Consider the following 26,442-nt stretch of genomic DNA (forward strand, 5'->3'; position numbering starts at 1 on the left):
CCTAGCTAGAACCAATGGGAAACACATCATTTATTTCTTTTATAGTGAACTTGAACATTTGTCTATATTCACTTTTTTTTTTTCCCCTCCCACCCCCCCAACCCATTCTAATTGGGCTTTCATCCCTCGTTGATCCATTGGAACTGTTCTTAATAAGGTTTCCAGTAGCCTCTATGACCTCATTTTACTTGGTATTTCAGCAGCATTTCATAATCACAAGATTGGGCACCTATTGTCTTTTAATCTGTTGTTCACTAGGATAGCATGTTGGGAACATGAAACAGGAATAAAGTTACAAAGAACCAAGTGAACACACTGGGTAAACACTCAAGTTTCCTATAATTAAGGAAAAGTGAAAGACCTCCGAGTGGATTAGTTTATCAAGTGCTATATAGAAAAGATGAAACCATCTGGGTGCATTATAGATAACATCAAAGGCAAAGAACCTGAAACTAGTTTTCCTACAAAGGAACAAAGATAAGTTAGATAGCAGGTGTCTTATTTTAACAGTGAAATAAGCAAATTTTCAATGTGCTCAAGGAAAACAAGTTTTAACCTAGAATTTTTTATCCAGCTATAGTATTTAAAGATGAGGGAACAGAAAAGATTTTCAGGCATACAAATTTTGTTGTGTTAAAGAAAGTAAAGTGACTGACCCAACCCTGTGAAGTATGTTAGAGATAACAGCCTAATGTGGAATCCATATGTCCTAACTGGCTCTTTAGTACCCCACTAAGGATCACATTCAATTAGTACTTCAAACCATAGGCAACTCTTAATAAGCAACAGTGCTGTTACCAAAGTAGAGTTGTAATAGCTACGAATCAGGCGGAGGTGTGGATGTATTTCAAGCCAGCAGCTGATGTCACTGAACAGGCAGCCTTCACTTTCAGAATTTGGTCTGCTGTGATCCAGATCTGAGTGCAGCTTTTAAACCACTTACCTTAGATGAGCATATTGTCACTTTAGATTTAATATATGTATTTCTGTGAATTGGAAGTGAATGCTTTCCTGACTGAGAGAAAAGTACTTTCGTGATTTCCTTCTGGTTTTGTAAGTTTAGTTCTGTAGTACACTATTATAGCTGGCTCTAATAATTATAAACTATAAAATCAGGGAAATAATAGTAACTCTACCTCAAGGATGTGGTAGTGTTTCAATAGGATCTTGCACAATAGGACATAACTTGAATCTCAAAAGTATGTGTAAATGATACAGTGTAAAATACTTAATGCAATGTCTGCCAGTTAATGTTTAATAAGTGACAGATACCATTATCACCACTACTACATATTAGTAGGAATTTCAATAATGATAATTCGTAAACTACCAAAAAAAATGGTGCTTATGTGGAGGAGCTAAAATCCAAACTCATAGTCAGAATCTTTCTGTTGTGCTATTATACCTTGCAAAATAACAAATAGAAATAATTTCTTGGAAAAAGGCACCTGGTTATTTCTCTGAAGAGGAAAAAGATCTGTTGCCCGAGTTCTTTCATTTCTACTGAACATGTAGCTGCAATTCTGAGGCGTTTTCCTGACTTGCAAAACCCAAAAAAGTTTGACTGGAGCTCATAAGTGAGAAGAGCTGTTCTCTTAATCCAGAGTGAATAGACCTTTCTAAAGTCTTTTGACAATGATCTGGAAAATGTTGGAGTGGGGTGGAGAAAAAATAACCTTTTGGTTTTAGCATATAAGGAAATAATCAGATTTGAAATGAGAAGACCTGGACTTAAGTTACTTCTGTCCAATGTACCAACTTGGGAAAGACAACCTATGTAAATCTATTTCCTCATCCCGATGGGGCTGATATTCCCTGCCCAGCCTAGTTTGCAGGTTTCTTTTGCAGACCAAATAGGTTACAGTATGTGAGAAAGCCTTCCAAATTATCTAGCACACAGGTAGCTTCAGGGGATGAGCAGATCATTCATTATAGTAAGAGTCCAATTGAAAGAGGCCATTCGTGTATACCCTGTGTTTGGGGGCATATTTATAATGGAAAAATGAAGTTTTCGTTTCAGACTAAAGCCCAAATTAAAGCTCTCCCTAGATCTCGTGTATTAGTGTCTCTGTTCTTTTCTTGGGTTGGTAGTTTAGTTATTAAGAGTATGAATTACAAGATCAGATTTGAATCAAATCTTTGTTCTGTTCCAAGTTGGCTATGTAACCATTGGGAAATCACTTAACCTCTTGGAGCCTGTTTCCTTATCTGTAAAATGGGGAAACTAGTAATCCTCAGATTGCTGTGAGGATTAATGATAATGTGCTTTGTGTAGTTCCTATCACATAAGAACCTCAAATATTGCTACAAAATAAGTGTTACAATAGATCTGAAATTTGCTCTAACCAAATATCACGGAGGCAGGAAGAAAAAGGAAGTTAATATATCTCTGGATCAGCAGAGGGCACATCTCAAATTGCAGTGTGGAGGGCACAAGATCCTTCCAAGGAGAATGGAGCTCGAAACTGCTTCCAGGACATTATTTGCCTTTTTCTCCTGTTCTCACAAGTGTACAGTGGAGATTTCCAGAGGCTATATAATCTATGATGATGACATCGCTGCTCAGATGGCTATGGAATGTGTGCTTGTGTATTCTTTTAAAAGCTGTCAGCATTCATGTCTAATATGGTAATGCTGATAAGTATGACCCTCGAGCAAAAGTTCTTTGGGGTCCTCAGTAATTTTTAAGAATGTAAAAGTGTTTGAAGACCACTGGTGTGCAGGGTGTGCTGCCTCTGTCGCATTCCACTGCGGTTCACTCAACTCACTGCTCTCTCTTAAAGATCTGTCTGCATTGCTGTCCATACATTTAGTTTTATATTTATCCACAACATTTTACTTGTTCCCTTACAGTTCTGTGCAAAAATTTCTCCCAGTATAGTTCCACTAAATGGCTGCATGAGTTCACATCCCTCCAGTGGTGCTGAGGGCCTGTTTCTCCACATCCTTTCCAATACCACATTCCCCTTGCTAAGTTTTGCCATTCTGATTGTCATGAAGTGGCATCTTCTTGGTTAAATTTTGTATTTCTCCCATTCTTTTTATTTTTCTTATGGTCAGTCTTGCCAGAGTTATGCTTATATTAATTAATCTTCCCAAGGGTCAGCTTCTAGTTTTGTTAAATCTCTTATTACCATATATCAGTGATTCTTGCTTCCATCTTTAAATATTTTTGTCTCATGCCTTTGTATTTGATCTTAAATGCTTTTTTTAATGTTTATTGTTTTATATAACAAAGTATTTAATGATATAATTTTGTCTTTCAATACTGTTTTAGCTGTATCTCAAATTTTGGCAGGTAGTGTTTTCACAGTTATTTAATTCTGCTTTTTAACTGTTATGATTTCTTCTTCACTCAGGGGTTTCTTAGTTGTATATTTAGTTTGCTGGTGCAAACTTATTAAAGCCGCCTTTATTACTGCTTTCTCCCTGTATTTCATTACAGTCAGAGAACATGATTTGCATGATGTTAACTTTTTTGAATATATTGATGCTTCCTTGGTGGCCTGGCACATGGTCAGTTTAATAAGTGTTCTGTTTGTACTTGAAGAGGATGTGTATTTTCTGGTTATTGAGGATAAATTTCTCTGTATTATGTTCCTGTTTAATAAACACTATGAAAATCACTAAACATTGCATATTTTTCAACTGCTTGCTCTGCTTGATTATTTTCTGAGAAATATCTGTTAAAATCTCCCATTACAGTTGTAGATTTAATAATCTTAGCTTGGGCTTTATCTATTTTGGAACTATATTGTTAGATGCATATATAATCCTTTTGCCAATATGTAATATGTCCCCAGGAACACTTCTCATCTGAACTCTGTTTTGCCAGTTTTTAATGTTGCCACTTGAGCATGCTTTCACTTCATATTTGTCTGCACACCGTTCCATGCTTTTATGCCTCATCTTTCTGAACTCTTATGTGTAATGTCTCTCGTCGTAAATGTATTGCTGGGTCTTATTTCAACAGTGTAATCTAGGACTCTGTCCTTTGGTTGGTGGGGTCAGGTTGAGAAACTCAGTCAGCAGGCAAGGTTGAAGAGATAGGATATATATATTTTTTAAAGTTCAAGAGACATGATGGATGGAATTAAAAGTACCAACACCTGTATAATAGTTTCAGAAGTAAAAGAAGACAGAACAAAATATTTGAATAAAGAATGAAGATACACTTCCGAAATGTAAGGAAGATAAACAATCATCCTGTAATGTAAGGGCTCAAAAGAGTGCAAAAGGAGAGGAGACACTCCAAACCAGGCACGTTAGGGTGAATTTCAAGAACAGCAAAGATAAAGAGGATTCCAACAATGTCCAGAGAAGAAGAGCAGGTCACCTACAAAGGAGTAAGAGCCAGATTGACATCAGACTTAAAAACGGGGTTCAAGAGGGTAATGGAATAATATTTTAAAGGAAAAAGAACATAAACATTCTCGTTCACGTAAAGCCTCAGAATGTTTTCCAAACACAGACTCACAGTTTTGGTCAATAAAGAGAAAAGTATAAAACTCAAAAAGATTAAAGTAAATTAAGAATATGAGATGAAATGGTAGAAGTATCCTAATAGAACCATAATTGACAAAAATGCATGTGTTAACTCACTAATTGAAAGGCTTAATTTGAAAATAAGATTTTTTTCTTAATCCTCACCTGAGGATATTTCCATTGTTTTTCAGAGAAAGAAACATCGATGTGAGAGAGACCTGGATTGGTTGCCTCTGGCGTGGGGCTCGAGCCTGCAACCGAGGTACATGCCCTTGGCTGGAATCAAACCCGGGACCCTTCAGTCCTCAAGCTGGCGCTCTAACCAAACTGGCTAAAGCTGAAAATAAAATTTTATATTTAAAATCCAATAATACATTTATAAGATATAAATTTGAAAGCAAGAAGTCATGAAAAAGAAAAACAAGAGGATTGAAAAGGAAATGCTCTGCAAGTATGAATCAGAAGAAAGAGCAGCTTAATACCTGACAAAATAAAATTTGGGGTAAAGATTTTTGTAGCAAGGGATTGAGTGGGAATATGACAATAGAGCAATATAACCATTATAAGCTAACAGCTGGCAATTACAATGGGAAACTAACATTGTCTGAAATCAAATAGGCAAATAAAAGATCTGACAACTAAAACAATAAGCTTGAACCATAAGATATGAAGTCTATACCAATAATTAGAAAAGGCATTTTCTTTGCAAGTCTATATGGGATATTACAAAAATAGGTCATGTTATCAGCCAAAACTAAACTTCAAGAAATTGAAAATGGTCAGTAGCATAAAGACTTTTCTGGATAGAGTGGAATAAAATTAGAAGCTAATAAAAGATTTAACAACCACAAGAAAAACATTTTTTATTTTGTATATGTGTACCAACTTTTAAAAATACACTATGACAAAATATGTTACAGAGTTAAACCTTAATTTTGAGGAAGGTTTATGGTTTTAATGATATTTATATAAAGATAGTAATGGGTAAGAGCAAACAAACAGCATTCAACTCAAGAATCTGGAAAAAGAGCAAGAGAATAAATTAGTTCTAAAAGCTCATTTAATCCCAACTAGGGTTTTTCTTTGCAACCCCTTTTCTGTAGATGGTTTCATTCAGTTTCCTCCTGAACTTTCACAAGGTTTTAGGTCCAGAAACCTGCCTCTGTGAAGAAGAAATGGTTCTCCCCAGCTTTTCCTTGAGACCTTTGAATGGTTTTCTGTGGGCCTTGATCTCATGGGTTTCCAGGTTCATCAGATTGTTTCACAACCTCCCACTTCTTGTTGCCAAGTCACAATTCTGCCCCAACAGGTAAATCTGAGCCACTCTTCTTGTATCTGCTAATAAAGCTCAGTCATTTCATTCCCTCCCTCCTCAAGATATTTATCTGCCCCTTTCATTGAGGCTTGCTCAGCCTGGACATCTTTATGAAGACCTGTCAGGTGGGCTTTTTCTTCTTCAGCCACTTTGGTGTAGGATGGATTTTCCTTGTTATGTTGCCTGTGAATTTGGAGTATCCCTCTGTGTCCTGGGTACTTTTGATGGGTCATCAGCGTTCCCATCATCCTGTGATTCCAGGTTTATTACATGTGTCCACCTCCTCCCAGGAAGCTGTCAGGACTTTGGTCCTGAGCCAGCATTCTGCAGAAACATGACTGAGCTCTCCACTCAGGCCCTGGAGCTCACTGTGGAGACCCTGAGCCTTTTTCCAGGTGCCCACAATTGTTTGAATGTGTCCTATTTTGTTTTGATGGAATTGAGTCTAATTTTCATGAACTGTTCTTGGTCTGAATATTGAGGGTTTTCTTTTCCCCGATATTTTGGTACAATGCACTTGATGTACCTTGTCACAGGTTGAACATGTCCAGGTCATCAGACACTTCTGCATATTCTTCCCCCAAGGCTGAAACGTCTTTTTCTGAATGCCTGATAAATTCAAAGATCTAGAGAGCTCTGAGCACCTGAGCCATCACAGCCTCCTCCACCATCTCCCATGAAATCCAGGGACAGCGAGATTTTGTGTCTCGTCAGTGGGTTCCTCCAGATAGCTCTTCAGCCTCTTCCACGATTGCCACAAGTACACACCCAGCTGGATGCCCAGAATCACTCCTGTGCCAGGTAACTGGGCAGACCAAGCCAGCAGAGGGTTGAGTGGGCAGCTCCAAAGCATTAAAGAACTCACACCCTCCACCCTGCCCTTGGCATTTTCTTTCCTCTACTTAAACTTTTCTATCTAGTATCCCTCTGCTGTGTAACTATGCTGATCACTTCTGCACATGCTCCTCATGCTTTTATTTCTTTGTGAATTATCTTTTCAAAGCTTATGTCCATTTTAAATTTCTTTGTATTTTTACAGTTGAGATTTACTTAATTATTGTTTGTTTATTGGGGTGTCAGAGCTTGAGTAGGGAGAGGAGGGTATTGATACAGAGAATAAGGCTGCCTTGAAATCGGACCTAGAGTCAAGGAGAGGGAAAAGGGCACCCTCATAGACAGGCAGTCAAGCATGGGTGTCACAGGAGAGAGGAGGCAGCACCTATAAGGACAGGTAGGGGAAGCTGCCTGGTTTGGGGAGTTAAAGTCCACTCATGCTGATGAGAGTGGCCATGTGAGGGTGGCACCTTGGCATGGGGAATCAGAGGCTGGACAGGGTAAGAAGAACTTCCTCTCAGTTGGGTGCCCCAGGGTGGAGTATCAGAGCCCAAGGAGGGTTCACACCTGGGGACAGCCTGGCACGGAGTACTAGCTCCTCATCAGGATAAGGGGGGCATCCACAAGGAGGAGTGTCCTGGTGTGATTATTGTAGCCCACGAAGGGTCAGAACAACCTTACCCAGGGGAGGGCTTGGTGGCAGAAATAGAAGATTGGTTCCATACGGGAATTGATCAAACAAGTAAGTATTATTAAGGGTAATGGGAGACAAGTTTATCACTGTCAGCAAAGGAAGGTATAAATACAGAAAGGGAAACAGCCCTGTGGGTTAGAATAGGATGTGTCCGTGTGAGTTCATGGTGCCCAGAATATGTAGATAAATATAGTAGTAAGTGTAGACATAAATGCATACGTGTATTACACATGTTATATCTCTACATGCCTGTGTATATTCATACACACTGCATATATCCCCTAGTTCTGTTCACTGAGAAGCCTGGTAGCTGTGACCCCCATAATAGTGAGCACATCTAGTGTACAGGTCTTCACTTCTCAGTCACATTTTAAACTAAGAACCAGGGTTCTTTGGAGGAATGGCAGTTAGAGAGCTGGGGCAGGAGGAGTACAAGATGAGCCTGGGATACATGGTTGTGTCAGAAAGTAAGGAGTTTCTTAAAGATCAATGCGGTTATGTGTAAATAGAGCCACTGAGTTCATTTCATCCAAGATTTGGTAGCATGGCTGTTGTAGAATCCAGAGCTGTGTGAGTCAGGCAGCAAATTAGAGCTGTTCTTAGTTCTGGATAAAGGGTTTGCCAAGACTTGGACTCCCTCAAGTTCTGGAGGTTACAAAACTAAACTTTCCTGACCCCTGTTCAGTCAGCCTGTGCTGCAGTATTGACTCAGTTGGTGTTTATTTGATAATCACTGATTAAAGTAAGTCACAGAGTCCTGAATCATTCACAGTACACACTCCGTAAGTGCTGGGGATCTTGCTGGAACTGAATCTTGACTTGTTAGGAAGTGTGCTGGACAATACCTATGTCCTTGGCCAAGGTGCTGAAACTTCGAGGCAAGCGGCCTCATCATTCAAATGGGTGTGATTTTACTTTTGGCAAAGGTAGTTGACTAGATCAAAAGAGGTGTGATGAATGTGAAAATTCTGTAAATTGTCAGTCTTCCTGGTTATTATTTTTTAAAATATATCTTTATTGATTTCAGAGAGAGGAAGGGCGAGGGAGAGAGAGAGAGAAACATCAATGATGAGAGAGTCATTGACTGGTTGCCTCCTGCAGGCCTCAGACTGGGGATGGATCCCACAGACCAGGGCATGTGCCCTGACCGGGAATCGAACCGCAATCTCCGGGATCCTAGGTCGATGCTCAACAGCTGGGCCACGCCCGGCTGGGCTGTCAGTCTCCTTGTTAACATGAGGGATAAAACTGTGTAAATGGGGTCTTGACACAGGGGGTCTTACTTTTCCTTCCTAATAGAACTGAGAAATAGCTGCACTAATCAAGTAAGGACAGATATGATGGTGCCTTTACAGAGTGTCTTTGTGCAGCATTCCTATTAGCTATCCAGTAATGCCCATCATTCCAGTGATATTTGGGTCCTCGTGATCACTAAATGCGGTCCCTTGCCCAGGTCTGCCTGCCATGCTGGTTCATGCTGTGGGTCTGTTCGGTGGCCTCCGTCTTCCGTCCACCACAGAATCCACACCTGTGGTTCTGTCTGAAATCTCCCTTCCTGGCTGTGCATACACCATCCCATTGTTTCTGACAAGGACAGGCCAACAAAGCGACAGAAGCAGCTGTGTCTAGAAGTGACTGGGAGGTGACTGGCTCTTCGAGCCTTTACCCCTGAATTCTCTGACACGGGCTCCTCCCTCAGGTACCTGTGCGTGTTCGCCTCTGCAGGGACGGAGAGATGGGGAGGGGGAAGATCTCTATCTCTTATTTCTTCTCTTGAGAATCGAGGGCTCTTTTATCCTCAGAGTGAGTTATTTTGTGAACAGTCGGGGTGCATATTTAGAGAAACTAATGTTTTGGGGGTTTGGTTTTATTTTCCTGGAATTGTTCTTGAGGCAGCTGTAGGGCATCACAGTGGGCATTAGAAAATATAATTTCCAATCACACTTTTGTGACTTAGGAGCTGTGTGACACTGGATGGGTGTCCCATTCTCTATGAGTTTTCATTTCCCCATTTGAAAAATAAAAATTAATAATTTATTTTTTCAGGGTTTTTTGGTGGGGGTAGAGTTTGATGTTAAAATGTGCATAAATTTACTTAGCTAATTAGTTATGCAATTTGGGCATTCAAGAGTAATGAATTACATTCCCTAGTTTATGCTGTTAGTATGGTCCACTAAAATATTTCAAAAGGCTTTCATTTCCAAGGACAAAGTATCCTGGTGTTTGATAAAGCATTGACGGATAAACATTTTTTTAATATAAAAGGATTGCCCCCTAAGTTATAAATTCTCAACTGGTCATTAATCTGAGAATCCAGAATGTTGAGCAATTTTTTTTAAATCCTCACCCAAGGATAGGTTTTTATTGATTCTAGAGAGTGAGAAAGGGAGGGAGGGGAAGAGGGGGCAGGGAAAGAGAAAGAGAGGGAGAGAGAGAGAGAAAAACACCAATGGGTTGCCTCCCGTATGGGCCCTGACTGGGAATGGAACCGACAAGCGTTAGCTGTATGGGGCAATGCTCCAGCCAACTGAGCCACCCAGCCAGGGAAAGAATGTTGAGCAATTTTTAAAATAAAAACATTTACTTCACTGGTTCTCAACCACATGGGATGTTAAAAAAATAAATAACAGTAGCTTGGCTTAACCCCAAACCTATGAAACCAGAATATCCAAGGTAGGGCACCGTAACAGTGAGCATTGGACCAAAGTCCTTTTGAGAGAAAAAGATAAAAGTAAGTGACCTAAGTGGTCAATCATCCTCTGAGTCAGAGAGGCATATGCTGAGTAGCAGGGAGTGTGAAAAACGTTTGGATTTTAAGCTCACAGTGGACTCAGTAAGAAGAGAGAGCTACAATGGACCCAGTTGTGGCCCTGGTGCTCTGTCTCTCCTGTTTGCTTTTCCTTTACCTATGGAAACAGAGCTCTGGAAAAGGGACCCTTCCACCTGGCCCCACTCCTCTCCCAATCATTGGAAACATACTCCAGTTAGGTGTGAAGAACATCAGCAGATCCTTCAGCAACGTAAGTATGTTTATGTTCCTCCAGCAGCTTGCAAAGTAAGGAAATTAACATCTACTTTTAAGTAACATATTTATTGAAATATATGCTTAAAAATTATTAAAATATGTTGCTGTAAAGCAAATACTCCCTGTGGAGTACTGTTTTTGGTTTCTCATCCACAAGAACAGTGAAATAAAATTCTAATGCATTTCATGAGTGAGGTACATTAAGTCTCTGTATGCTAGAATCAAAATATAAAGTAGCAAAAGACGGGAGAGCTGCTGCCCTTTTGAGTTTCCCCATCAATTACTATGATTTTTAGCTGAAGATAAACGGTAAGGGAAGTGTTTTTGACTAGAGATTTCATTCAAAGAGTCATCGGAAGAAGATTTGACTTGGGGTGGCGGCACACAATGTAATACATAGATGATGTATAAAATTGTACATTTGAAACCTATATAATTTTGTTAACCAATGTCACCCCAATAAATTTAATTTAAAAATAAACCATCTACTATATAAACACAGTGTTTTGTCCAGAATAGCTATGAAAACTGCACTTCTCTGAGGAAGCAAATTATGCCTGATGTCAGGAAAAAGACTCTGGGATTAGGAACAGTGTCAGTGAACGAAAGAGAAAAGTGATCAGGGCCAGCTTGCTGGTAACAGGATCTTTTGGCCACAGACAGCAGCTTTGTGGCTGGCTGTGGCCAGCACTGCTGCAGGTATAAGAAATTGTTGGCCCATGAGATGACACATGTCCTGGCACTGCCTCTGGGGTGCTCCCCTCCTTCTGTGTTAGTAATAACAGCGGATCGTGACTGGGCTGGGCCTAGGATCATCTGGGGTGATTCTGACGGCAAGAGCTCTGTGGGTGACCCTGAAGGAGTCAGCTGGGTATCGGGTGGTCCTCTGGTGATCGTTGGGGATTGATACATTGCTCAAGGATCAGAGGTTGAATAAGAAGCAGTTCAAATTCCTGTCTTCTCTATGGTAGCTTGGGGATGCTGAAAATGCATTGGAATTCTCTGATGTCGGCTCCCTTATTGGTAAGTGGGGCAAATGAACCCGCTGCTGCTGCTGCTGCTGCTTTGAGGATTAATTGTAATATGCATACAAATAACCCAGGCCACTGCTGGGCACATAAATGGCAGCTATTCACAATCACTGTTATATTTATGTATTAATTTCAGAAATATCTTAGGTTGTGTCACAGAATACAAACAGGATGATATTATTCTGAATCAGGCCCAGTATATTGCCAAATAGTGACTTCTTTGGCTAATATTTGAATGTCCTTTCTACTTTCCAGCTCTCAAAAGTCTACGGCCCGGTGTTCACAGTGTACTTGGGCATGAGGCCCACGGTGGTGCTGCATGGATACGAAGCAGTGAAAGAAGCCCTGATTGACCAGGGTGAGGAGTTTTCTGGAAGAGGGTGTTTCCCAGCTGCTGAAACATATAGCAGAGGACTTGGTAGGTGTGCATGTGTGCACGTTCAGCTTTGGTAAGAGGGGCGTGGAGGGTGGAAAACAGGAATTTGAACATGTCTTTGTGGAGCTTGGCCAGTCCGCCGAGTGCCAGCTTCCTCCCCCTTGCCCAGGCCTCCCTGCCCGTTTCTGTTTCCCCTCCTTGTAGGAATCCTTTTCAGCAATGGCACGCAATGGAAGGAGACCCGGCGCTTCTCTCTCATGGCCCTGCGGAACCTGGGCATGGGGAAGAGGAACATTGAGCACTGTGTTCAAGAGGAAGCCTGCTGCCTCGTGGAGGAGCTGAGAAAAACCAAGGGTGGGTGATTCCATACACCGAAACTCTGACCTTAACAGGCTGTTCTCTTCTCCACTGATGCCCATGGACACATTTCAGGGGCGGCCGCCTCTTTCCTGTGCGTAGCGGTGTCAGCCCTCACGTGGCGGAGCGAGGGTCTGAAGCAGAGAGCCAGGGAGGCTGTGCGTGTCCGTGCTCATTGCATGTGCGCACCCATGATCGGGCACACCCAGGATCGGGCACACCCATGATCGTGCACAGTGTGGGTAGAAAGGGTCATTTAATCCTAGTCTCTCCTGAACTTTGATGGTTTTCAACTCAGAAATCATGAAGAATAGTTCTGAGTCATGTTTTGAAGAAGTTAGGGAACTGTGTTTTCCTATAGCGCACATGGGGGTTATCTATCCCGAGCATTTCACGGGCTGTGGCGGGAATGCCCGCATCTCACCCTTACGAGGCATGTGGCAAGTGGCATGTGCCTTCATTGCATTGGCCTGCATTTGCATGGTCAGCCTCCCAGACATCTCCGAGAGTTACTTTCAGGGCCCAGGCCCACAGCTCTGGCCAATAATGATGCCATCTATGGTTTTCATCGCTGAGGCATGACTTCCTGCAATTCTCATCACCACATGCTACGTTATAATTCTTCAAAATACAAAAAGCACCAAGTTATAAAATGTTTTATTTAACTAGATTTCAACCAATATCAAGAACTACTTACCCTGTCTTCTCTAAGTGGAATTTGGCTCTGTTTTCAGTTTGCTAAACTTTGCCCCAACTTTATTGGCTTTTGGTAACAAATATACGGTAATTATTTGCCTTCCATGGCCAGATGTGATGACCTGAAAAGTGCTTGTCAAAATAACTGTGATTTTTAGCTTGGATTACAGATTACCCTGTTTTTAAATTCTTTCTTTCATACTACATGAAAGGAAAGACTGAAAATCATATTTCACCTGTGAATACAGACAAAGAAATCCCCAAGGCTTTTCAAATTATCCTCTACCTATCAGGTTAAAATGAAGCCCTGGCCATGTGGCTCAGTCGGTTGGAATGTTGACCTGTACACCAAAAGGTTGCAGGTTCAATTCCCTGTCAGGGCACATACCTGGTTTGTGGGTTTGATCCCCGGTCAGGGGGGCACAGGAGGAAACCAAATCAATATTTCTCTCTCACATAAGTGTCTCTCTCTTTCTCCCTCTCTTGCTCTCTTCCATTGCTTTTTTTCTGTTGCTTTTCAGAGAGAGTGGAAGTGGGAGAAAGAGAGAAAGAGAGAGAGAGAGAAACATCAATGTAAGAGAGACACATTAATTGGTTGCCTCCTGCACGCGCCCCGATCAGGGCCGGGAATCAAGCCTGCAACTGAGGTAGGTACCTGCCCTTGGGCAGAATCAAACCCGGGACCCTTCATTCCGCAGGCTGACGCTCTAACCACGGAGCAAACCAGCTAGGGCAGTAAATTGAGTATTTTTTAGAAACCATAATTTAGCTAGGTTGAAATAGTATACTCAGGTTAAGGTAAAAGTGATGTATTGATTTATGCATGTTGACTATTTTGCTGTTAGGAAATTTGTAGGTAACATATTACTTTAAAGTTTCTAAATTTACCTTTACCTGTTATTTCATAAGCAAAATGTTTCATATGTATGTTTTAATGGTGTTTTAAAATTGTTTCTGGTTCTTTAGCATCACCCTGTGATCCCACTTTTATCCTGGGCTGTGCTCCCTGCAATGTGATCTGCTCCATTATTTTCCACAATCGTTTTGATTATAAAGATAAAATTTTTCTAGATATACTGGAAACATTTCATGAAGATATGGAGATTCTGAACTCTCCGTGGATACAGGTGAGACCAAGATTGTTTCTTCCCGAGGAATCCTTCATGCTCTTTTCTCCAAGAATTCCAAATTTGTGCATGTACCAAGCTGTGAAGTGAATGGGTGAATTCCACAGTCCTTCCCAGAGTTCAGCATCATGAAGTGCTCACCTGGGAATTTGGCCGAGCCCTTTAACGATAGACCGAAAAAGACATTCCCAGAATACAGATATGGAATTCAATCCCATTGACTTGGTCTGGGGTTTTTCTAATTTCCAAAGCCCAATTTCCCATAAAGTACTTTGGTAACTTCCCCCAAACATGCCTATAGTACTAAATGGACTTCTGGGTTCTTCTTGAAAGGCTTCCATTACCCGCAAGTCTTGTCATCTGAGTAACACTTAGTGACTTCCTCAGTATATTCCTTGGCAGAAATGTATGCAGTTAGGGAGGAAGAGGGTATCTCCTTCAAGAGCAGAGAATATTGGGGACCCCAGATGCTGCTAGGAAACGCTAACTAGGGCAGGAGCATTTGATGCTTCGGTCGGCATCCTGACAAGGTAATTGTCTTGGGGATGACAAAATGCTTGGTTATATGGTATACAAACCAGAAACAAGCACAGTTTTACCCTGTGCTGATTTGACGTGCTCTGTACTCTGCCTAAAGGATAACTATGCGGTCTTAGAGAGGTCACCTAACTGCCCTGGTGCACAGTTACTTTATATATAAAATGTTGAGCTGTGTTTCATGGTATCGTCAGGACCCTCCCAGTTCTAAGATACAGATTCAACGTCTGAGGCTACTAGGCAGAAACAGAAACAGCAGGGATTAGTTTTGTGCACTATATCAGGTTGCCCAAGCTCCCTTCCCCTCTGTTGTCATTTACCAAATGTGAATCATAGTATTTCATGCCATCCCATGCTTCAAGACTGTAAGGCAGAAGGGATGTAAAAAGTGAGAGCATTGATATACAAATGTTTTTATACCATAAACATGATGTATGAGCACAGAAAGCGATTTTCATCTTTGATCCCCTGGTCAGAATTCTCTCCTTGAAATACAGTTATCAGTGTAGAAAATTACATATTTGTAAAATAAAAGTTACCCTCAAAACAAAGACCATAGTTCATTAATATTGACAGTGCAGTTCCTGACAAGGGCTCAGCATATGGTATATGTCATTATGCATTTTTTATCTGATAAACTACCCTTTTCTCTTCTAGGCCTACAACGTCTTCCCTGCTCTCCTTGACTATTTCCCGGGGAGTCATAAAAAATTACTTAAAAATACCGCTAGTATAAAAAATTACATTATGGAGAAAGTAAGGGAACATCAAGCATCCCTGGACATTAATAATCCTCGGGACTTTATCGATTATTTCCTGATCAAAATGCAGCAGGTAAAACATTACCAAGAACTCGGTTATTTGGTCACTTGTTTATCTTGTGGTTCATTGAATATATTTTCGTATCTACCAGAGATATTTCGGTGGTCAGGCGAGTAATTCTGATGAGCATTTTAAGGACATAGAGTGTGCATGAATCCACACCAAGCAATATGGAAGATATACTATTAAACTGTTAAATAGTAAATTGTTCAACAAGTGGGCTACATTAATCCTGTTTTTAGGTACTAACTAATAATTTACCTGAGGAGAGACAGAATGACACCTCAGGTGAAATATCCAGTGGTTGGAAATACATCAATGTATTTACGGTGAAAGAGAGGGAAGGGGATTTCAGATGGGTGGATGGTGTATATAGAGGTGCAGAGGCTATGATGAGAAATAGATGGATGGAAGAGACAAGCCATAATTGAGTGTAAAATAAAATGAACTGGCATAGGAATGGAGTTGGTGTCGGTAGGCATGAATTCTGCACCACTTGTTGAAAGGACTATTTTTCCCACATGAGTTGCCTTGGCACCTTCACCAAAAATCAAAAATCAATTGGCTGAAAATGTGATGGTTTATGTGTTCAATTTCAATTTTATTCCAAATAACCTATATGTCAGTTCTCATGCCAGTAGCACACCATCTGACAGTCTTAATTCCTAGCTTTTTAGTAAGTTTTGAAATCAGGAAGTGTGAGTCCTCCAGCATTGTTTTTCAAGATTGTTTTGGCTATTCTAGGTCCTTTGAATTTTCAGATGACTTTTAGGATAAACTTGTCATGTTCTGCAAAGAAGCCAGTGGGATTTTGGTAGGGATTGTGTTAAATCTGTAGATCAATTCATGGAGTGGTGCTATTTTAAGAATTGAGGTGAAATTCACATGCCATACAATTAACCACTTTAAAGTATGCAATTTAGTGGTGTTTAGCACATTCACAATATTGTGCAACTACTAGCTTTCTCTAATTTCAAATTTTTTCCATCACTCTGCGAAAATATACCACAACCATTAAATGATCACCCCTCATTCCTGCCACTGCTTTATGTGTTAACTCATAGTCTACAGATTTGCCTGTTATCGATACATCATATAGAAAGGACTCATGGCATTGTGACCTTTTGTTTCTGGCTTCTGTCACCTAGCATAATGTTTTGGAGGCTCATCAAGTTGTGGTATGTATCAGCACTTGGTTATTTTTTATGGCTGAATAATATTCCATTTTATGCACATACCATAATTTATTTATCCATCTGTTGATGGACATGTGTGTTGTGTCTACCTTTGGCTCTTATGAATAATGATGCTATAACCATTTGTGTGCAAGCTTCTTCATGGACATGTTTTCATTTTTGTTGGGTACATTCCTAGGAGAGGAGTTGATGGGACATATGGTAACTTTATGTCTAACTTTTGAGGAACAGCCAGACTTTTCCACAGTGACTGCAGCGTTTACATTCCCACCAGCAGTGTATGAGGGTTCCTATTTTTCGACACTTACCAATACTTATTTTCTAATTTTTGTAATTATTAAAGCTGTTCTGGTTAATATGAAGTAGTATCTCATGGTTTTGATATGTGTGTCCTTGATGACCAGTGATGTTGAACGTATTTTCATGTGCTGTTACCCATTTGTACATCTTCGTTGGAGAAATGTCATTCAAGTCCTTTGCTTGTCTTTGTTGTTGAACTGTAAGAGTTGGTTATATATTTGGGGCAATAAACCTTTATATATATGTGAAATGCAAATGTTTTCTTCCATTCTGTAGGTTATCATTTCACATTCTTGATTACGTCCTTTGATGCACAAACATTTTTATTTTGATGAAGTCTGACTTACATATATTTTTTGTTTCTTTCTTTGGTGTCAAATCTAACAATCTATCGCAAAGCCTGAATTTGTGAAGATTTACCCCATGTTTTCTTCTAAGAGTTTTATAGGTTTAGCTTTCATACTTCAGTTTTTCATCTATTTTGAGTTATATTTTGCATATGGAGTGAAGCAGGGTGTCTAATTTCACCCATTTCCATGTGGTTATCCAGTGGTTTCAGCACCATTTGTTGAAGAGACTCTTCTTCTGGATTAAATAGTCTGGGCACCCTTGTTGAAAATAAATTGGCCTTAGGTGTTGTGGTTTACATCTAGATTTCAATTCTATTCCATTGGTCTATGTTTTTATCTTTTTGCCAGAAGCTTGTTGTTTTGATTATGACGGCTTTGTGGTAAGTTTTCAAATTGGGAAGATGAGTCCTTCCCCTATACTTCCATATGAATTGAGAGGATGGGCTTTTCCATTTCTGCAAAAAGGCCTTTGGAATTTTTATGGGTTGCACTGAATCTTCATATTGCCTCAGGGAGTATACCATGTTATCCATATTAAATCTTCCAATACTTGCACATGGGAGGGTTTTTCATTTACTTAACTCATTTTGTTTAGCAATGGTTTTAGTCCTCAATTTACAAGCCTTTCACCTCCTCACCTATTCCTACTAATTAAGATTGTGTTTGTCTACAAATAAAAGGAAACCTATTAACAAAGACTGTAAAAAATAGTGGGTTTATTTACCCCACATAAAAGGAGTCTTGCGATGTGTCGGTGGAGGGATAGACAGAAGCTCTAAAACATCAGAGAGTCAAATACTGTCCATTTCTCTTCACCCGTACTTAGGAGCTAGACCTCTCTTCATGATTAAATCCTTTTGCCCCAAGATGATGTCCACTGTACCTCCTCCTTTGTTTTGAATAAGAAGGAAATAGGAGTGACACCAGTAGGCCTCTGCTTCTGTCTCACTGCTAAAAACTATGCTGCATGGCTCTCATAACTGCAAAAGAGGCGCTGAATGGAACTTTTAGGCAAGTGAGGGGTAAGGCGGCAGAGAAAGATGTTTGCATCAGCTAATTAACAGCCTCCTGCCATAACATATGGTAGCTTTTTTCTAAAATTGTACCTTGCAGTTTATATGTTGGTTTAACTTGATAACAGTATGAGTTATTTTGCATCAGTTCTGGGAAATGAATTTGTAAAGTAGCTTCATCAAACTATTCCTAGGAAAAGCACGATTCACACTGGGAGTTTACTTTTGAAAACCTGACAACCACTGTATCTGATTTCTTTGGAGCTGGGACAGAGACAACAAGCACCACCCTGAGATATGCTCTCCTACTCCTGCTGAAGTACCCGGAGGTCTCAGGTACACCCCACATGGTGGGAGCGCGAATTTCAGAGAGATGTTGGAATGACACGGCAAGTGCGTTCCATCTTGTTTCTCTTGGAGAAGTGCCATTATTAAAATGTCTGTTTACCTGCTTTATTTTTCCAAGTTTAAAGAAGGGATAATATTGGGACATCTTTCTATAATACAGGTGGATGACTGAGAGGAGTGAAGACAACGGTGGGCACTAGCAAAAGCAATAAGGCACAGTCTGGATTTCATGAGGGTTATTTGTAGCAGGTACATCCAGCATGCATATTGGTTTTGTTATGAAAAGGCTACTCACTTTGAACTGTAGGTATAATCTTGCGGAGATCTCTCCTCATTCTGAAAATGCAGGGTTCTAATGGAAACTCTTCTTACTGGAGCATAAGTTAAAATCCTAGAGACTTAGTGATGCTGCCTGAGATGATTCCACAGTCTAGAAAGTGTACTAAAAATTTAGATTTACAAGAAATGTGTTACCATTCAGGCTTCAGATGTTGCATAAAGGAATTTTGTTATTTCAGAAGTCTGTTTCCAGAAAGGTGGTAATTGCCAAAATAAGAATTTGGGGGGCGGAGGCCAATAATTTGATCTTTTACAAAGCACTTTTATGTTAGAAATTTACCTTTAAAGAGTTAACAGTTATGCATAGCAGTTTAGAAATACACATTATTTTGTCCTGCGTCAAAATCCCACTAAAATGATTATAACCTATTACAAATGAGAACTCATCTTTTAAAGCTGGATGAGGGGAGGTCAGGAAACAGCCAACAAATCTTCAACAAATTCCTGAAACACAGAGAGACGTAGAGGGGAGATAATGAACCCAGTAGAGAGAATGAAGTTGTAACGCAGCGTCAGAAGAGGGAGCTACATGACGAGGAAAAGTTATCTGTGATTTTTAGGGCATGTTCCCAGAAACGGCGTCACTGGCTCAAAAGGCAGCTCCATGTTTAAATTTTTGAGGAAGCTCCATCCTGTTTTCCACGGTGGCTGCTCTAGTCTGCATTCCCCCAGCAGTGCACAGGGGTGCCCTTTTCTGCACTTGCTTGGAGAAACACTTGCCAGCACTCGTTTGTTGATTTGTTGACTGTGCCGTTCTGGCAGGTGTGAGCTGACACCTCACTGTGGTTTTAATTTGCATCTCTCTGATGATTAGTGACTTTGAGCATTTTCTCATGTGTCTATTGGCCATCTGTATGTCCTCTTTGGAGAAGTGTCTCTTCAGGTCCTTTGGTGAAATAAGCCAGTCAGTGAAAGACAAATACCATAGTTTCTCACTTATATGTGGCATCTAATGAACAAAATAAACTGATGAACAAAATAGAAACAGAGGCATAGATACCTGGAACAGACTGACAGCTGTCAGAGGGGAGGGGTTTGAGTGGGCTGGGTAAAAAATATGAAGGGATTAGCCAAAGAACATATATGTATAACCCATGGACACAGACAACGGTGTGGTGATAGCCGGAGGAAAGGGGGGCTAGGGCTGGGTGGAGGTGGGCAGTGGGGGGTGGGGGTGGGAATGGGGGCATCTGTAATAGTATAAACAATAAAAATAAAGTTACAGAAAGTTATTTGTGTACCTACATCCCTGTAAGTTTTGGTATTTAGAAGTACCAAGTGTCAAAGAAGGTAGAGACAGAAACAGGTGGAAAAAGACTGCTTTCCCTACTCAGGTCCCTTTGACAGCTCCTTTTACCAGGTAACTGTTTTTCCCTGTACAGTGACGGAGGTTTACTCTGTAGAGAAATGAAACCTGAGAGGCCTATGCTCAGGGACACTGGGCAATGAATGACACGAATAGAGTGAGGTGTAGGGCTGAAAAGAAAGGTTAGGTAAGAATCTATTTCTTGAATTCAGGGACTTTTTTTTTTAATGTATCTGTATTGATTTCAGAGAGAGGAAGGGAGAGGGAGAGAGACAGAAACATCAATGATGAGAGAGTCATTGATTGGCTGCCTCCTGCATGCCCCCAACTGGGGATCAAGCCTGAAACCCAGGCGTGTGCCCTGACCGGGAATCGAACCCCGATCGCCTGGATCCTAGGTCGATGCTCAACCGCTGAGCCACGTCCAGCCAGGCAACTCAGAGTTTCAGCTTATTTTTCCATCCTGCTTTCTGAAAGTCAGCAGCCAGATTTTAAAAAAAAAAAAAAAGTACCAAAAATGAAGCATAATCATAGTAGTGTTACCAGAGAGGATTGTTTATAGAGTCAGAATGATGTAAAATGTGATCTGACTATGCTGGGGAAATGGATAAGGGGAATTGTGTGCGTGTCTGCATGTATTTTGCATGAGGTAGGGATGGAGAAGAAAATTCTCACCTTCCATACCAGGAAATCAGATATTATCTAAAAATAGGTAAGTAAGAAATAGAAAGAGAGAATCATTGTTCAGAAATAGATCATACATTTCAGAAAAAAACTATTAGAATGTTCAAATTGGGAACACTGGCAACTTGGAGGATGAAGAGTGTACCATTGAAATGCACACGCACAACATACAAATACACAAAACACACATTATTACTTTTCAGTTAACATATTATTTTGATATAAAATTAATACTTCATTTTCTCTTTTTCTTTCTGCAAGGACTGTAATTTCTTGACTTACGTTCTGCTTATATTTTGAAACATTTCATCATTTCTGTTTATGTTACCCTCGGTGCTGATATGTAGGTCTGGGTTGATGTATCTTAAGCCTAGCTCAGAGGGCAGCGATGTGTCTACTATGGCAATTATTTCTCTATGTCTGGGTGTATTTCTGGGCATATAACTGATGTTTATAATGATGTTGGAGCACCACAGTGCTTCACGGATCCCTGAATCACTATGTAAACATGCTATGCACTTTCCTCTTTTTCCATCAGTCTTACTTGTGTCTCACCAGCTAAAGTCCAGGAAGAGATTAAGCGTGTGGTTGGCAGAGAGCGGAGCCCCTGCATGCAGGACAGGAAGCACATGCCCTACACAGATGCCATGGTGCACGAAGTCCAGAGATACATTGACCTCATCCCCACCAACCTGCCCCATGCAGTGACTCATGATGTGAAATTCAGAAACTACCTCATCCCCAAGGTAAGATGTGTTTCACCTACACGGACCTCAGTGGCCTTAAAGTTCCCATTTTCACAGTATGGTTTTCACCCTCTATAAACACAACATGAGAGAAGGGGAAAAGTCATACATGTGGCAGCTTGAGGGACTCTGATATTTCTGGTTTAGACTATAAACCTGTATAACAGGTTTTGACATCTGACAGTGTAGGTCTTCCAAAATTGTTCTGCTTCTTTAATATCGTTTGGCTAATCTTAACGGCCTACATTTCCAAACTGATGTTAGTATCAGTTAGTCAGTTTACCATAACAGTCTGCTGGGATTTTTATCAGGGTGACATTAGATCAATTTGGAAAGTCTTGACATCATGACATGTTGAATCTTTCAATTAATAGGTATGGTATATGCTCCCAATTGCGGGGCGCGGGGGGGGGGGGGGTCTTTAATTTTCTTAATGAATTTTTTTCAGTACATTGAGAATTGGCTTGCAAATCTTTTGTTTGCCTTTTCTTAGATACTTAATATTACTATTGTTATAAACTTTTAAATGCCTTTTCCATTTTTAAAATCTGGTACATGGAAATATAATTGATTTTATTATTTTGGTGACCTTATAAGTAGCAAACTTGCTAAATTTAAAATCATTGCTGCCCAGCCAGGCATGGCTCAGCCGTTGGGCGTTGACCTGGGATCCAGGCATTCGGGGTTCGATTCCTGGTCAGGGCACATGCCCGGGTTGCGGGCTCAAGGCAGCTGATCAATGACTCTCTCATCATTGATGTTTCTAGCTCTCCCTCTCCTTTCCTCTCTGAAATCAATAAAGATATATTTTAAAAAATAAAATAAAAATAAAATAAAATCATTGCTGATAATTTGTTTACAGACTAATTTGCAATTCTTACATTTATTACCCTGCTATCTGGGTTAATATCGGTGTGTCATCCTTGTTTTATTTCTGATTTTCAGGAAAAAGGAGGTTTAACATCTCACTTTTGAGAATGACGTTTATGAACATTTTGGTAGAGATTCTTTACAGATTTGGAAGTTTACCCTCTTCTCTTATTTTTCGTGATTTTTTGTCGTAAATGTGTATGTGATATTTTCACATCAATTTTCTGTGTCCATTGGTATGGTTGTATACTGGCCTCAGTTTTCCCACTCAGTGTGTATACTATAAGTATATACACACAGCTGTATTTTATTTGCTACATTTTGTTCAGGACTTCTGTATTTATATTGATAAGAAATGTTTGGCCTACAATTTTTCTTCTTCAAAATTTTCTTGTCATGCCCAGCCAGTATGCCTCAACAGTTGAGCCTCAACCTATGATCCAGGAGATCATGGTGTGATTTCTGGTCAGGGCTCGATCCCCAGCAGGGGGCGTGCAGGAGGCAGCCGATCAATGACTCTCATCATTGATGTTTTGATCTCTCTCTCCCTCTCCTTTCCTCTCTCTGAAATCAATAAAAACATATTAAAAATATTTTCTTGTCATATTTCTGATATCAAGATCATGCTGGCCTCATAAAAGTAGGTGAAAAATGTGCCCTAATGTGGGTGTATTTTAATTGTCTTCCCCAATTCTTGTTGCCACTTAGTCAAGTCTTTGAAATGCATGGCTTATTATTTGTTAATGTCTGAGGCTATCACAGAACACTTAGCAATGATGTGAGGTTGACTTGTGCTTTATTTTACTTTATTTTTGGTCCTATCTAAAGAATATTTGCCAGAGCAGGGTCTCAAATATTTACCCTTATCTATTTCTAAAACTATAGTTTTAACACTTACATTTAGATCATTGATTCATTCAGGTAAATTTTTACTTGTGGTGTGAAGTAATAGTCACACTTCCTTTATTTCTTATGAATATCCAGTTATTTGAGCAGCACTTGATGAAAACATATTGGCTTTTTTTGTTTTGTTTTGTTTTTTGCATCTTAAAATTTTTTTTCATATATTATTTGTTTAAAAATATACAAGGGGCCCTGGCCGGGTGGCTCGGGTTAGTTGGAGGGTTTGATCCCCAGTCAGGGTGCATACGGGAGGCAACCAATTATTCACCCAACAGTTTTAGCATTAGTTGATAAAACTTGACTGAATTAATAATCCTAAAATGAATTGTTGCAAAGTGATGATTTTTTTTTTCTAATTTTAACATTCTGTGTTTGTAAGCTACAATTAATCTGTAATGGAATCTATCCTATACATTATTTATTTATTTTAAAATTATAGTTGGCATACAATGTTATATTAGTTTCAGGTGTATAGCATAGTGATTCAACATTTATTTTAAAATTTTTATTTTTCAATTATAGTTTACATTCAATATTATTTTGTATTTGTTTTAGGTATATAGCATAGTGGTTAGACAATCATATACTTTACACAGTATTCCCCCCGATAATTTCAGTACCCACCTGGCAACATTTAGGTAATTATTATAATATTATTGACTATATTCCCTATGCTGTACTTTACAACCCCATGACTATTCAACATTTATTTATCCCATGATGTGCTCACCACACTAAGTCTAGTAACCATCTGTCACCATGCAAAGTTGTCACACTATTAGTATTATTATATTGCTCTTGTTCTTTTTTATCCATCCCTCCACCTCTGGCAACTATCAATTTGCTCTTTGTTTTATGTTTTTAAATTAAGGCAAACAATCTACATGGCAATGATAAGACTAATAGTTGTTACTGTACTTATTGCTCTGATCACAGAAGAGATTATTTTTAATTAGATCAGACATCTATTTACAAAAGCCCTATGAATAGATAACTCCAGACAATTCAAGCTCCAACGGAGACTTCCATTTTAAACCATGATCTACCTATGAGATGAGTGAAGATTGAAGTCATAAAATAAAGGAGCTGGTGGGGACATACTGCAGTGTCCAAACATGGTGGTGAGCAGAATGGATTCACAAGGTCTGGCATCCTAGGGCCCATGTACTCAGTACTTCAGACGCTTTAGCAACCTCCCTGCCACTGGTCTTAAACTGCTCATTGTTTATTATTTGTTCTCTCTGGCTCACAATGCCACTGCCCTTCTTTGGACCTAAGATTCCTCATCTATAGGTTATAAAATTGGACTAAATGACTTGCAACCTTTCTTCCAGCTCCACGATGTCTTCCTAACTCAGTTTACCTTCTTCCCAGGGCACGAGTGTAATAACATCTCTGACTTCTGTGCTCCATGATGGCAAAGAATTCCCCAACCCAGAGACGTTTGACCCTGGCCACTTTCTGGATGAGACAGGCAACTTCAAGAAGAGTGACTACTTCATGGCTTTCTCGGCAGGTAATACACATTTCTTTTCTTTGGTACTTCAGAGGACAGGGTATCCTTTGGGAATCAGTTGGAATGTACGTAGCACTCACCCTGGGGCTGGTAGCATCACTTTTTGTCCGTGACCGAAGCACCACTCCCCATGCTCGCGCACTTTCCCTCCTCGTGGTACACCCTCACTATCAGGCCAGATTACTGGAAGAGTTGACTCAGTTCTTTCAAATTCAGAAATGAAATTTGAAAATTGAAAATATAAGAGAAGTGTATGCATTCCAGCCAAAAAGAACAGTGTGATATAAAACCTGACGCTTCAGGGTGTATCTGGCGATCGATGATGAGGAGGCATGCTCCAAGCAGGAATGGGGGCCATGGGGAGAACAAAGAAAGATCCTGAAACCTTAGAGTAGGAACAGAAAGTGCAACCAGTGCATGTGTGTCTCTAGAAAAAGGGGTGGAAATTTGAAAGAGAAGTTATAAATGTGAGAACACTTGATGAGCTACTTGGCATAGTGCTGCTACTCAGTAAATATTTGTTAACAGAATACCTGTTAGCGTGGGCATGTAGATCAATATATAGATCTCGTAACATAGAAACCCACCCCTGAAACCTACATGTTCATATTAACCATTGTCACCCCAATACATTTAATAAAGTTTTTTGTTTTTTTTTTTTAAAAAGAATACCTGTTAGGATAAGATGTTAGGTGGGTAGGATATATGTCCACCCTTTGTCCATCTGTTTGTCCAACCATTCTGCCTTCCATCTATCCATTCAACTTTTAATCAAATAATTACTGCACATTTTCTTTCTGGCATCCAGGAAATCATTGTTCGAGTATTATCTACTCTGTGTGTGTGTTATTTTCAGGAAAACGGATGTGTGTAGGAGAGGGCCTGGCCCGCATGGAACTGTTTCTATTCCTGACCACCATTTTACAGAAATTTACCCTGAAGCCTGTTCTCGACCCGAAGGACATCGACATCACCCCAATTATGAACTCATTTTCTTCTGTGCCACCTCCTTACCAGCTCTGCTTCATTCCTGTGTGAGGAACGACAGACTTTCTGTGTGCAACTCCCTCTCCTCTGGGGCATCGTTCGCCTCTTTCCCTCTTCATCCCCTTCCTGGGGGTCTCTTCTGTGACTGCTCCTCTCCTCATCACCCCATTCTCTCAAGATCGGGAATATCCAAGCTCCATTAAAGGAGAACTTCTGCATCTCACTGCGAAATGGACCTGCTATTCTCCGTACTCTGAATCATTTGCATTGGCCACACATATGCTAATATAACGCTGAATGGCACAGTGTAGCCCACAGGAAAGAGAGCAAGCTGATTGCTGTGTGCAAGTGCAGAACCATTTCTCTTCTGCATGTTCTAAATAAAAACCATAATTTGCTGAGCCAGTTCTCAGACTTTTCTTCCTTTGTGCAGGTAAGAAATGAAAGAAAATAATACTAAGAGGCATGCTGGTCCTCTAAGGGTACGCACAGAGGAGGGCCAAGGGGACATGCACGGAAGAGCTCTCTGGGCTGCATGTCACTTAGGGTTACTTGCGGTTTAATTTAAAAGAGAGAAAAATTGTG

At 40.1% G+C, this 26,442-nt stretch overlaps 1 protein-coding gene across 2 annotated transcripts; it reads left to right on the forward strand.

Annotated features, from left to right (window-relative positions):
• The first annotated feature begins 10,177 nt into the window (after nt 1-10,177).
• On the forward strand, nt 10,178-25,908 carry LOC107543271 (cytochrome P450 2C18). Of its 2 annotated transcripts, XM_016220734.2 has the most exons (9): nt 10,178-10,348; nt 11,640-11,802; nt 11,965-12,114; nt 13,780-13,940; nt 15,135-15,311; nt 18,353-18,494; nt 21,394-21,581; nt 24,729-24,870; nt 25,727-25,908. In XM_016220734.2, exons 1-9 carry the CDS (start codon nt 10,181-10,183, stop codon nt 25,906-25,908), a joined length of 1,473 nt encoding a protein of 490 aa, XP_016076220.2. In that variant the 5' UTR covers nt 10,178-10,180. The 2 variants fall into 2 exon arrangements, with proteins under 2 accessions (XP_016076220.2, XP_016076221.2); XM_016220735.2 differs by lacking the exon at nt 15,135-15,311 and having other exon boundaries at nt 10,181-10,348.
• The last annotated feature ends 534 nt before the right edge of the window (nt 25,909-26,442 follow it).

The sequence above is a fragment of the Miniopterus natalensis genome, chromosome 14 (genome assembly GCF_054644295.1).
Source record: "Miniopterus natalensis isolate mMinNat1 chromosome 14, mMinNat1.hap1, whole genome shotgun sequence".
Classification (NCBI taxonomy): Eukaryota; Metazoa; Chordata; class Mammalia; order Chiroptera; family Miniopteridae; genus Miniopterus; species Miniopterus natalensis.

Coding starts and splice junctions, on each gene's coding strand:
- LOC107543271 (XM_016220734.2), top strand. CDS start 10,181: ATGGACCCAGTTGTGGCCCTGGTGCTCTGTCTCTCCTGTTTGCTTTTC. Junction 12,115..13,779: donor GGAGCTGAGAAAAACCAAGG/GTGGGTGATTCC, acceptor CTGGTTCTTTAG/CATCACCCTGTGATCCCACT. Junction 18,495..21,393: donor GAAGTACCCGGAGGTCTCAG/GTACACCCCACA, acceptor GTGTCTCACCAG/CTAAAGTCCAGGAAGAGATT.